The sequence below is a fragment of the Nestor notabilis genome, unplaced genomic scaffold, assembly GCF_000696875.1.
Source record: "Nestor notabilis isolate BGI_N333 unplaced genomic scaffold, ASM69687v1 scaffold1494, whole genome shotgun sequence".
Classification (NCBI taxonomy): domain Eukaryota; kingdom Metazoa; phylum Chordata; class Aves; order Psittaciformes; family Psittacidae; genus Nestor; species Nestor notabilis.
In genome coordinates, this window is record NW_009926669.1 from 73,460 (window position 1) to 87,451 (window position 13,992).

At 41.0% G+C, this 13,992-nt stretch overlaps 1 protein-coding gene across 1 annotated transcript in view; it reads left to right on the forward strand.

Moving 5' to 3' along the window:
- Positions 1-3,472: 3,472 nt before the first annotated feature.
- ARMC9 (armadillo repeat containing 9) overlaps positions 3,473-13,992 on the forward strand; it is a gene marked incomplete at its 3' end in the record, with an annotated part of 17,369 nt that continues 6,849 nt past the window's right edge. The window contains exons 1-6 of the mRNA XM_010013631.1: positions 3,473-3,523; positions 5,220-5,345; positions 5,922-6,092; positions 7,062-7,217; positions 9,876-9,962; positions 11,411-11,435. Of these exons, the coding sequence (XP_010011933.1) occupies positions 3,473-3,523; positions 5,220-5,345; positions 5,922-6,092; positions 7,062-7,217; positions 9,876-9,962; positions 11,411-11,435 (616 nt within the window). The remainder of the gene's footprint in view (positions 3,524-5,219; positions 5,346-5,921; positions 6,093-7,061; positions 7,218-9,875; positions 9,963-11,410; positions 11,436-13,992) is intronic.

The following is a 13,992-nucleotide window of genomic DNA, read 5'->3' on the forward strand; positions in this document are numbered from 1 at the left end:
ATCTGGTGTTAAGGGGTGAAAAAGAAGCAGATGAAAATAATGTGCTAGAAACACCTACATTGGACAGCAGAGTTCATGGGCTCATTCACAGATGAAACCTGCTGCTCGCTTCTCTTGCAGGCCCAGAGGTTTTGTGATTTGTCTCCATGTGTTCGGGCAGGTGGCCAATGCTCTGTGTCAGTGGCAGCATCAAAGCTGTGCCCATATGATGAAGGCAGTGAGGCTCCCTGGCACTGGGGGTGTTTGTCCTGATGATGAAGCTCTCTGTCCTGCTGTGCCTCCGTTGTGCCTCTCCCTGGTCAGGGACTTTGGTTACAGGAAATTACTGAAGAAAGGGCTGCGTATAAATAGCCTGGCACTGGCTGACCGCATCCTTCTGCGGAGAGGTGGGGAGAGGTGAAACTTGAGGCTTGGGAGCAGCTAAACAAGCCCCATCCACAGGAGACAAGAACAGCTTTATGATAGCCTGAAGCTGGGGAGAACAGAGAGGTTTTGCAATTCCATTGCCTTGGTTTTCCTTGCAGAGGGCCCTGGGGAAGCACTGCTGTATAATTCAGTATGTGAGCAGTGTCTGAACTGCTGGGCAAGTGCTCTGCCTGAGCGCAGGACATGAGTCCAAGCAAACCCCTCTGTCTCCCAGCCAGTCCCAGCAGGAGCCAGTCCATGCTCCAACCCGATCAACAATAATGTGTCATCAACTAAAAACTCAAGTGACTTGTTATTTATTTATTTATTTCTCCTTCAAGGTATTCATTGAAAACCCAAACCAAAATCTATTTTGGCAACTAAAAGCTGAAGTTTTAGTCAGAAAATGACAGGATGTTAAAGCTTCAAAAAGTGTTCCTCTCTTGCCTGCTTGCTTTTATTTTTAATGCAACCATTTGGAAAGGCCTCTGTGAGAAGACATTTCCTGCAAAACTTTTCACCTGGGCACAGAGGATAGCCTTCTGGTTTTTTAATCCAGCAACAGGTTATGATCCAGTCTGGGACCTGCAGAGCAGTGTGGTCTTCACTGGGGTTTCAGGAATCTGCTCTTATATGCCTTTGCCCTTGCCTGTTGTGATGTGCTTGCTGGGAGTGTGGAGGAAGGAAGAAGCCTAAAGAAAACTGGTGAGGTTTCTCCTAATTTGCTGGGAAGCTTCTTCCCCAGCAGGATTTCTTTAACTGAGAACATCTCCTAAGCACACTGAGTTAGGGAATGAGATGTTTTCAAGGGCCTTTGGCAAAGGCAGAGGTGATGGATGAAGTGACCTGTTCCTGGCACCTTTTCACCCATCACATGAAACACAAGTAAGTAGAAACTGGGCAGTTTGGCACAACTCTGGCTCAAATCATTGCTCTGTCCTTTATCAGGACAAGCATAATTTGAAGAAGCAAAGCATGGGAGGGGGCATAGATTTGTCAAAGCTGCTTCTGCCCTTCTTAAGATATTTAACGTCTCCCTTTCCCAAAGAGTAGCAGTCTGCCTCAGTATTTTATTCAGAAATACCAAACCAGAGGTGAAATAACTCCCATGGGTTATGGATGGAGTGCTAGCTCCTGTTCACCATCCATCATAACTCTGCTTCCCATCACCTCACCCTTTCCAAACATTTCACCTGTCAAGCTGATAATTTTAGATCTGGCAAGAATGTTCAAGAGTGATTCCCCCCTCCCCGTTCCTTAAATGTTTGTTGTTCTTGTTTTGTTTGGGTTTTTTTTAAATTACATAAGGAGAAGAACACCCTTAGATCGTGAGCCAAGAGAGGGCTGTAGCCTGAACTGCATTCACCTGTGCTGGTGTTGGGAAGTTAAGGTTTGACTGGGAAATGGTCTCTTTGGAGAACAGTGCCCCTCAGCTGGCTGGTCAAATTAGCTTTTGGGTTTTGTGAGATTACTGAGGGTCAAAATCCGAGTGTGTGTGTCAGATGCAACTCTCTGTATTCTGTTTCAGCTGCGCGCTTATGAGCCTTTTAAAGAAAGACGGTGCCATGCTGTGTCTGGTTGCAGGACGGGCAGAGGACATTTTCTTTGGTGTTAATGGTAGAAACCAAGACTGTGTGGGGTGAGACCAAAACCCCGCAGGACATCACTGGCGATAAAATGTCATTTTGCTGTGTCTAGCAAATGCTTGCTAGAAATTTGCTGTTAATAAAGAGGTTCATTAACACCAGTGTTAATTAAAAATGGGACAAAGCCTTGATAAGTGGCTTGGCCGATCCCCCTGTTTGTTTTGGTCAGGATTCTATGAGGTAGTGACATGTCATGCGTGTGCCTGCTGGTGCTGTGTGTGCACAGCCCATAGGGTCAGTCTTGGTGTCCCTCACCCCAGCTGCGCTGGGGCTGCAATTCAAGCTCATCATGCAGCGCTTAGCCTTGGCAGGGCTCTCACTTTTTCCTCTGACATCCTTTCCAAAGGAACCTTCAAAGTAGTGAGGCAATGCAGGAGACCATGGCCACACACTGTTCTAAGCACAGTGGGAATTACTCCCAGGGTTTGTTGCCCAAGGAAGTTGTGAATGCTCCATCCCTGGCAGTGTTCAAGGCCAGGTTGGACAGAGCCTTGGGCGACATGATTTAGTGCGAGGTGTCCCTGCCCATGGCAGGGGGGTTGGAACTAGATGATCTTAAGGTCTTTTCCAACCCTATGCTATGATTCCATGCCCTCAGAGAACGCAGCGCTCAGTGGCTGATGTGGCGGGGGCAAACGCTGCTGGATGATTGTAATTCAGAAATCATGTAACTGTGCAGCAGAAAACTATGGGCCTGCAGAAAAGCACACCATAGGGTGCGCTTTTGGAAGGCTTCTGGCCTGCCGACGGTGGCAAGGGAGCACAGAAACATAAGACAGTAGGTAATTAAACAAATGAACGTCACGCCGAACTCTCCGCAGAGCGGTCAGAAATCGGGAACCAACAACAAGCGACTCACGCTACAGGGGCGCGCCCGCTGGCACAGACAACACCCCCCATCACGTGAACGCACGCTTCCCATCTTGGGATTGGCTGAAAGGGATCATGTGCAGCGGGAAGGGGCGTGGCGAGAGGCCGCGGTTGCCAAGGTGACAGGAGGCGGCGGCGCGGGTTGCGTGTAGATCGTGCTGGCTGGGCCGTGGTGGTGCGGGTGGCATTCGGGGTGCGCTCGGTTCGCTCCGGAGCTGGTAGGGCCACATGCTGTCGGCCCTTCAATGAATTGTCGGAGCCCCCCGGTCCGGGTAGGGGTGCGGCGGGGGTGCTGGGTGAGGAGCCGATGTGACGGCCCCGCGGCCTGGCGAGAAGAGCGATTCAGATCGGTGAGGACCGGCCTCGGAACTTCCGTGGAGGTACCTTGCGCGGGGTGGGTGTCTTCCTCATGCGGTTCCTTTGAAGATGAGATGGCTAATGGGCTGTGCGTGGCTGGGGTTGTGCGAACCGCTGTGCTGTCTGATAACCCCTTCCTTCTTTATGATTTTTTAGGTTTATCAACAATGAACCACAGCAGTTAACGCTTAGCGATGAGTAACGGTCAAGTTTATGAATCTGAGTTACTCGGACTAGTGAGAGAGGTTAGTTTTCTCTCTTTTTTTTCTTTTTTTCTTTTTGGTTGAAGTGAGCAAGGCAAAATTTCATAATGCTTGTATTCAGAGCCAGGCATTGTAACTGTGGTCTAAATTCTGGAGTTACTTATCTGGGCAAGTGTTTGCTACACCCTGAAATCATATTGACTCCTGTCATGTTCTGTAGATTCAAAGGGCTTAACATCCATTAAATGCCAATAATAAAATATAAAATCAGTCTGGAATTATCTGTTGGTCATTGCAAATGAGACTTTCATTAAAGGAACGGTTAAGTTGATTAGATCCACAGACAGTTTTAGGGCCCAGGTCCGACTTGTGATAATAGCAAGATCTTTAAAACATTGTTTAGCTACTGCCTTGTTTCATATGTGTATAAAAATCACAAAGGCATATAAAAACCCTAGAGCGGCAAAGGCCAGGCTGAAGTCCTGAGACTACTGGTTTAATGCCTAAGGAGGATTTTCCAGCGAGTCACTCCTAGGCAATATGGGTAGAGGTAATCAGAATGTATTCTAAAGTGTGAAATGGTCCTGTGAAAAAGACAGTGAGAGATCAGCTTTCAAGGGCAAGCGCCTCTGAAGTAATCTGTACTTCAGCTTTCTGGATAAATTGGCTAAAACGAGACATTTATGATTTGGAACAACAACACGAACTGTGATTTCTGCTGCTTGTTACTGCTCCATTCCTTTAATTGACACTGTGTTGGTAGCCTAGTTTAGGGCCCTAAATGAACACCAAACCAACAAAACCTAGACCCCCTGCCTTGTGTGATCCACCTATTGCAGCGTTCCACAGACGCCAATGCTAGAGAGTGGCAATCAGGAGTGGCAGCCAGTGCCCAGTTTCACCAGGCTGTCTGTTGGAAGCCTGGACAGAGAGTCTACCAAATGGGAAAATCATACACAACTTAAATCTTTCTGTGGATCTCAGAAAACAAATCTAAAAAGAGGCTCAAGTACTTAATCATTATTACTGTGTTCCTGTTTATGTGAACAGTGGAGAAAGTAAACAATTGTTGTTCTTCGTAGCAAATCAAAATGAATAGATTTGCTACAGATTTAAATAGATCAAAATGAAATGTGGTGTCTTGCCTCAGCAGCCAAGAACTAAGACTCTCGAGATGGAATGAGAAGGGGAAAGGTGTGTGTAGTATAGTGACTGTGCATTGTGGGAGGAAGAGGCAGGGCTATTTATCTCTTTCTCAGAACAGTACTTGATTAGATGGTCATTAATTTGGCTTGCACAGCTTCAGGTGAGTGACCTACCTTAAAATTCAAGCTGTCTGTCTACTGTGGAGATAAGAGTCATACTTGAGAATTCTGCCCTCTGAGAATGATGTTTGCAAGGAATTTATTTACTCGTTTCTTTAACCAAGGTATAGCATTAATGAATTTCAGTTCTCATTTAGTTGAATGAAATTACTAGCTAAATTGAGGGGCATCATTTTTTCAGAGAGGATGTGCTTTGTTGTCAGTAGTATTCTCCAGGATGCAGGTGGAAATTTGGTTCTGAGGCAGTATTTCCCTACCATAAGGTACCAGTTCTTGATTTGTTGCTGTGCAGTCTTTGGTGTTTATGGACCTTGCTACAGAGAAACTTTAAAGGACTTTGGCAATTAATGGGTCACTCACTGGAGCATTAGTAATCTAAACCCACATTGTTCCTGTACGTTTTTGTTTTGTAGTATTTGGATTTTGCTGAATTTGAAGAAACAGTGAAAGTATTTACAAATGAATGTCAAATAAAAGGGAAGACACTACCTAAACCAGCAGGTGTTTCCTCCAGAGATTCAAAAGCTTTGGCTATTCAGGTAATGCATAGTTTACTTTCAGTAATACTAAAAAACAGCTAAAGGCTACTAATTACTGTGTGAGATTACAGCAGCTCTCCGAGCTGTCTGAAGAGATTCTTGATTATTTGAAGAAGTCTGCTAGCAGTCTTCCAGTGCAGGATTCTTTGACTTTGGATTGGTTGGTTGGTTGGTTTTGTTTTGGTTGGTTTTTTTTTTTCAGGACTGCGGTCCTTTTGAACCTGAGACAGTAGTTTTGATTCTGACTATTTTAGGTTTTTAGCTTGCCATACTTTGATAAGACTGATTTTTGCACATTGTAGGAATTTGTTTTTACCTTTTAGTAAAGATGGGTCCCCAGATCAACATGTTTGAAAATTTGGGCTTCTCAAATTGGTGGTGGATTCAGGATCTCAAAGATATTAAAGAAAAAATATTTGGGTGGCCACTGAATGATGAGACATTTTGGATAAAACTTTTAATTCAAAGTGTTCAGGTGGCACTTGAATTCTTCATTCACTAACCTACCGTTGGAAAAATGTAGTGCTTCTGTGTTGGGTTTTTTTTTTCTTCACTGAATGCTTTTCCCTTTTGCAGAAAGATCTGCTTACAGCATTTGAAAATGGTGAACAGAAAGTTTTCTTTCAGCTCTGGGAGGAGCATATTTCATCTTCAGATCTGGGCGATGAACCGGCTGCTCAGAAACTGGAGTTCTATCTTCACATACACTTTGCCACCTACCTCTTGAAACACAATATTGGAAAGCCTGTAAGTTTAGTTCACAATTTAAACTTGAAATGGCTTTTGTTTTGTTTGCTTCATTTGTTTTTAGTGTGGGTGAGGATGGAATGTTTACTAAGAAGAATTCCCAGTCTTTGGGCCTAATATGCAGTCTGCATTTTAGTTGAACCAGACCTCTTGTACTGTGAAGTACAGAGATGGAAGTTGGAGGTGTCCTTATCCTGGAGCTCCTAAAGTATTTTAACTTGGAAAGTACCAGCATGATGATTCTTTCAGTCTGTAGGAGATTCTTAAAACACTTATCTTGCTTCCAGTTTGGACTGAAGCTGTCTGTTGAAAAACAAACGCTTATGATAAAATGAGAAAGCTGAATCTTGACCAGCTCAAGATATCATATTGAAAGCTAATTCCAAGCTGTCATAAAATAAAATCTCTGTTACATGGGACATTTATGATGAAGAGAACTTTAAGTAGCCTGGAGTCAGCCAGGGCTTAATAGCTCCTGCGTTACACCTGTTAGCTGCTGCAGGAGTATTTGGATGCCTTCAGTTTGTTTTCCAGCCTCTAAGGAGCTTTTTTTCTCTGTGCCAGCTTCCCTTCCTGGTGCTGTATGAGTGAACTTTGTGGTTCTGCACTTATCACTGAAATGAAGCATGTCTAAAGTAGGTGTTTCCTCTCTGCCCTGAGTATGGAAATGTACTCTGCTTTAGAAATGTAGCTTGAAGGGGGAGGAATGATTTACATTCAAAAAGCAATTGTCTCTCACTTTTGTTGGACGTGGGGGACAGAGACAACATTGGTTTAAATTTTCTTTTTTTAAGTGGTGAAAGCAAGATAGAATACTCCCTAGTTAAATAAATCTTGCTTTTTAGATAACAGATATTCTGGGATTTCAAATTTGATATTAATGTATTTAGGTCTCTGCTTGTATTTGCCAGCATTACAGTGTGTTCAGAGTGGTAGTTTTCTAAATAAATATGCTACTTTATTTCCTAGGACAAAAATGAACTTGAGGAAAGGATTTCTCATTTTAAGGCATACCTGGAAACAAAAGGAGCTGCACTGAGCCATACTACAGAGTTTCTTCCCTTCTATGCTTTGCCTTTTGTTCCAAACCCCATGGTACATCCTTCTTTTAAAGAACTTTTCCAGGTAAGTATGTGTTTTGCAGAGAGGGTTTTTATAATAATTTTTCTGATGGGGTAATAGATGTTGAATGATATTTAGTTTGGTAATCATTTTTATTGTTTCCTTTAAAAGAAACTACACAATCATAAAAAAATCAAATATTTGATGGAGGACGGGTTGCGAGAGTAACATCAATAACAAAGTACCGTCTTACATACGTATTTGCCATTTGTTTGAGTTCGAAATGGTATGCTAGTTTTGTGTCCATAAATAGGAATTGCTGCCTCTCCTTCCTTTCCACAGAACCCTGAAATGCACATGCTTCTGGGAATCGCTATTTAGTAGTTCAAGTCCCTTTAACTTGTTTTGAGGTTGTTGTATAGCCCCACTATCTGTGTGTAAATATAGCTGGGTTTAAAACATGATAGCTAGGCATGAGGAGACTGAAGCAGTTTCATTTTATGTAGAAAAGAGAAAGTCAAGTTTAAAAGTAATCTTCCTGTAACAAAAAAAGACTCAGAGTTACCTGCCCCTCCAACCCTCCCCCCCCCCAAAAAAAATTGTGCTGGAAGAGCACAGATGTGTTTAGTGGTTTAGTGACTCTTGCCACAGGCATTTTTCCTGACTAATTATTTGTTAAATATATTTCAGCCTTCGCTTTGGCTGTTTCAGAGTTGAGTTTTTAGGTTTGCATGTGCAAGGTGAGAAGAGAGTGTAAAAGTGTATTTGAACTTGAACACATTTGCAGGTGCACTCTAAATGTGATGATGATCTACAGTTATTCTATTGATGAAAGGGTAATAAAACACCCTAACATTGACTGCTTTCTGGGCACCATGCAGGTAGATGATTAGGAGATGATGGTTTGATGTTCCAAAGCATTGGTGTACCTTCCCCATAGGTACAGCCATCATTTTTCCTGTGGTGAAAAACTGTGCCTTAACTTCTTGGTTATGCTGGAAACAGCTGGTTATGTGGTTGGACTGGATCAAGGACCTGATCTGCTTTATTGCCTGTGAATGTGTATATATACAGCTCCCATGTACACACACACAGGTACACATATTTGTTTGTGAAATATGTACAGTATTTTGCAGGGTTATGTATGCGTGAAATGCTTCACCATCCTACCTCATGGACATTTGTGCTGGCTGTTCTAAGCAGCTGCAGACAGTTATTGTGGTAGGAGGGGTTATCTTTAGCCTGCATTGCTGCCACACATTTTTTGATATCATATCAAAGCTTAAGTGATACTTGCCCTAGGGCTGACTTTGGATGTACCAACTGATGGGGAGCTCCAGTTTAACACCAAAAAAGGGCATATACAGCCATTTTCCTTTGGGACTAGCTATAAATACTGAGATGTACTGGTTGACCTTAGAGGTGGGATATGACTACGCTTTTTTTTTTAATTATACTTAGCAGCCTTTCCTTCTCACAAATGCCTTACCTAAGATGAGATCCTCAGGTTTATTCATAGTAACCCAGTGTCCAAGCTCTTAGTCCAGTCACTCATATTTTCTTGTGGGAATTGTACAGCTTATTCCATGCTGGTGTTGAAACACAGATTGTTTTATATTTGAGAAAGAACAGCAGTGAGTCACTAGTCTGCTAAGCAGTGTTCTTAGCATTTCCTTTCTTTTCTCAGGCGTCTGATGCTTTATATAGCTGAGTTCCTGTCTGTTTGTGTAATACATCTTGAAAAATAATATACACTCCTTTCTGTAGGAGACGTGTTTCCTTGGGTAATATACAGCATACTGTGGTGCACCACTGTCTGGATACTGCAAGTAAACTCTGTATGCTCTCCAGCATGGTGAAATAAGGGCAAATCTGAGCTGTGAGAAAAGCTTACAGCATATACATGTACAGCAGTAAATTTAGGAAGCTCATGCTATTTGTTGGAAGATACTGCTTTTTCATTTGCTGGCTTGCTTTTCGTCAAGCAGAAAGCAGCTTAACTGAAGGTTTGAAATGGAATAAATGAGTATTCAGAGAATTCTTAGCTATAGTTTGGCCTTTTTCCTTAACTGTTATTTTCTTCTGCTTATATTATGTCAGGCAGGCAGAAGACAGCATTCCAGTTAGTGGCTGATATGTTGGTCTGTTTTTTTTGTATGAGTTGTTTTCCTCCAAATGCTTATTTTAGAACTTTTGTACTCTAATCACTGATGTCATATCATGACTCTTGCAATAGTTATTGACAAAATTTACAGTCCCCAGATATTGTTAGGAGTGAAAGATGTCTAGTGATTACTTTTAGAAAACAGCAGTGGAAAACTATTAATTTCATACTCTATTTCATAAATATAAAATTCACTTTAATATTTTTATCTTTTTTTCTAAAATGCTTATATTTTTTTAAGTACTTGTAATTTAGGGGCAGTTGTTGCATGTCATATGAGGCAATAATATGGTAGTTTTACACTTTAAATGAAGCTACACTGTGTTTCTAAAACTCTCATTTAGGGGTAATACTGAGCTCTCTTCTATCTTCTGTGCAGTGTTTGGGTAGCTAGCAAACACATTCACTTCAGTAACACTGAAGGGAAAAACATTTCAGTACAATGCTGGCTGCCTTGTTTAGTAATAGTGGAAGGTTGCTGTGATCCAAACAGTACTTTCAAAAGAGTGTATGTATCTGGTGAAAAACCACCGTCAGCATTTGTTTTTCTTTTCAAGGATTCTTGGACATCGGATTTAAGGATGAGATTGGAAAAGCTCCTGTCTCTGACCCTCAAAGACACTCCTGGGCTTCTCACTTTATTTGTATCCTTTTGAGAAAACACTTTGAAGATGATTAGAATTACTGTTAAAGAGGCAGTATAATTTACTCGAAGGGTGTGCTGTTAAGATTTACGGCAGAATTGCAGTAACGTTGGAGTTCAGTGTTTTTATGACAGGAAACTTTGTTTATATTCCATATTTAAAAAAAAAATCTTTTGAAAAAGTTATGTAATGACAATGGATAGATGCATATGGACCTGCATATTTATTGTATGACCATTCTTTGCTTCCATGTATAAAGTACAGCATGCCTGAAGACACTGACCTGAGCTGACTTCTCAGCATTAGCTAACTGAAAGCTGTTAGTCTTTTCTAGCTGAAAATTTTCCAGGGTTTTAAGGGTTTCAGTAATGGTTGTTTTACTAAATGGTTTGTGATTCAGACTTGTTTTTCTAACGATATTGTTTAAGCTGTGTTGTCAGGCCTAATTTGCAAACTAACTAGCTATATCACAAATTTTCTTCTCTGTTTTTGGTCAGTACAGTTAAAAACATGGTAGAAAAAAATGGAATTTTTGTTTCTGGGTTGTTTTGTTGGGTTTTTTTTTGGGGGGGGTGGTGGGGTTTTTTTTGCTGCGGAGTTTGGGGGTTTTTTTGGGGGTTTTGGGGTTTTTTGTGTGGTTTTGTTTTTTTGTTTTTTTTTTTTTTATGTTGTCAGTTTGGTTTGGGTTGTTTTTGTTGGGGTTTTTTTTATTGTTTTGGGGTTTTTTTTGTTTGTTTTGTGTTTGTTGTGGTTTTTTTTGGTTTTTTTTTCCCCAGGAGAAGTTGAAAGGCCTTTTTGTGCTGTCTCTTATTTTTTTTTTTTAAAGCATTATGTTGCCATGGTGGTACTGAATGATGAGCTGGGAATATATTTCTTCTGTTCCATTCCTGCCCATTTGCCAGGATGGGGAACAGTGATCAAAACAGTGCTTTCACTTCCATCTTAAGGATGTTTGTGTGGGAGTCTGACATAAAACAGCTGATGAAAATTTTCTCTCTGCTTTTCTCTCTTTATGGAGTAATCAACCAGATCCTTATTGAACTCTGAATATTTCTTAGGTATAAAACGTTACTTACCCTTAAACATTTGCATATTTGTATGTTGATTTTATGTAAAATCAGTGGCTTGACTTTTCATATTGATGTTAATGCATTTAGACTGGAGTTACTGTATCTTCTACTTCAGGGCTGGATTTAATCTCTTTAAAGGTCACCAAAAGTCTCAAGTCTGTGTAAAACTGTACACCGTACACAAGATTTTTATGTATTTATTATTGATTCATTTATTGCTATTCTGTAAAGCATTAGGCACTTGCTGTTGTGAGGGACAGTAGGAATATTAGACTTGGTTGGGCTTGCCACTTGGTTGAATTTCTCATTCTGTGCCTCTGGAACAAACATGTACTGAAAGAATGCACATTTCCTGAACTGCTCCTACTTGAACAACAGAAGGAGAATGGACAGTGCAGCAAAGGTAAATGCTGAGATGTGGTAAGACTACTAGGGGCTATAATAGCAGTGGAAAATACACCTGCAATGACAGGGAAAGTAGTGGTGCATGGCTAAAAGTCTTCTGAAATCCAGACCCCTGTCTTGGTGATAGTCATTGCTAGACTGCTTGAGGTCAGTAGGGTTGGACATAGGTATGTGCTATGGAAGAGGGCTTAGTTGTAGGGTTTGTATTTTCAGTCTATTCTGTCCCAAAATATGGTAAAACCAGATGGAGAACTCTGTACAAAGTGCCTACTAGCTCTCCATTTTTAGTTATGATGAAAGTAAGTTTCCTCAGATTCCTTTCCTGTACATGCCTATGCCTACCTGCATCTGCCAGATTTCAAATCTCATTCAGTTATTCAGATGATTGTCTAATGATTTTAGACACACTTTTGTTCCTATTTCTTAATCCTGTTTAAACTCCTAAAATAGCACATACTGGTATCTCCTGAATAAGAATGTGTTTATTTAAGTATGACTCTGATGTGTTGCATTTTTAGGTAAGCTGTTCATACACGCTTAAGCGTGTAAGTGACTTGGGGATATTTAAAAAAATAATTTCAGCACTGAATTCTGTTAGATGCTGATGGCATTTGAAATATTTGCCTTTTAAAAATCAGTTCAATAAATAGAACTTAGGTTCCTGACTATCTTGCATTCATTTTTTTCACCTGTCTCTGTGTTCACTTTATTAGTAGGGATTTGTATGAGCCCAGCTGGGTTCTTCAGATGACTTCTCCTCTTGAGTTACTTTAGTCTGTAATTTTAAATTTAGGATTTACTACTTGTAGATTGAATTAAGGGGAAAGTTAGGCTTATCTCCCAGGATGAGTTCCAGGTATTTTCTTCGTTATTTGTGTTGCACTAGACTTTCATTGGATAGTAGAAAGATCTTTGTGGATTTTTATTTTCCAGAAGTTACTTTTTTCTTGTGGCAATAATTCCATACTCTGATTAAAAAGAAATAACTACATGATTGGGCCTGAATTATTTTGGGTCTAGTTACTTTTTATTTGTGCAGGTTCTGTGCTTTGTACAAGTACAGGGGATGTCATGGTATCAAATCCATACAGGTCAGCTTTAATTTGTAGATCTCTTATACGCCTTGGAGATTGAGTTGGTTTGGATTTTTCAGAAGAGTTACTTGAGGTCTGTCTTGTATGAAAGTTTGGGATCTGAGATGTTATTTTTGCAGTATGCTGCTCAGATCACATGGGATCCACAGCACATACTTGCTATTGGAGAATGTTTACTTTATCAGTGAAGGAGAAAAGCAAAGAAAATTAATAGGCAACACATGAATAAAGAGAAGTATGGCAGAGAGTCCTGAAAGCAGCCTTTTGTACGTAGTTGCCAGTCATTACTCTGACCTACTGAAGCGCTTCAAGTTTGGGTGGGGTGGTGCATATGCTCGAGAGTGTCCTGGAGAGTTCGGTGTGTTTACCTTGCCTGATTAATGTGCTACAGTCTGGGTTTCTACACATTTTTTAAATAAAAAAATAATAAAATAATAATAAAAAATACCTGCATGCATTTTAAAGCTACCTGTGTAGCAGCTGTGCTTAACTTGCAGCTTTCCCATAGGTTTTCAGTTTGGCAGAATGGTTGCCATCTTACACAGAGAGCTTCAGACCTTATGTGTGTCCTCTGGGCTAACAGGAATGGAGTATTTGGAAGCGTGTTCAGCTACTGTCCCCTTCCCTGCCTCATACAAATCTGTGGATGAGTTCACAGTTATTCTTCCGCCATGTCAGGGAAGGGGAGAGTAGGGGAAGTGTGTCAGGCTGCTGCACAATAGAAAGTGAAGTGTGACCTGTCTGTCAAGAATTGCTATAGTCTGAATTACTATTAATGTGGAAAGATGTCAGTTTAAAATATAGATAGTAATTTTTATAGAAATGAAGTTAGCAAGAAGGAGACAAGGCAACTACTGCCACTCTTAAGAGCAAGGTTTTGGTGTCACGTAAGGAGTCCTGGTGTCTGACAGCAGCTCTTGGGACCTGTAACTCCTCTGCTGCATTGTATGCAGAAAGTCAACCTGGCTGGAGTCAGTGCTTCTAGCAGTGTGTGAGGGTGGGCTGAGACTAGAGAGAGAGAGAGCAAGCACCGGTTCAGGAAGTGTGTTTGACATGTAGGTAGGCTGTTGTAAAGGATAACAACTAGTCTCTCACTTAAAGAGAAAAGCTTATTGTGGAATTATGTGTATATGTGTAACTCCTTGGCTGTTCATAGGAACTGGAGTCAAAACATTAAAAAGGCTTGACAATTACATATATGAGAAAGCAGGCAAGAATATTGGTAGAAACATGCAGTAGTTCAGACAATGCCTAATGCCAGCATCTTCATTTGGCAGCGTTGCAAGTTTTACTGTATGCTGCATCCTCCTAAACTAGGTGATTAGTCATCTGCCCTTTATTTTCCCATCTTTTCCTCACATATGAATAATGGTCTGGTAGGTATAAGGTCCAGAGCTTCCCCTCAGCTCTCCCTAAACTTATCATATGCAGAAAGCATATGGGAGTTTTGTCTCGGAGAGG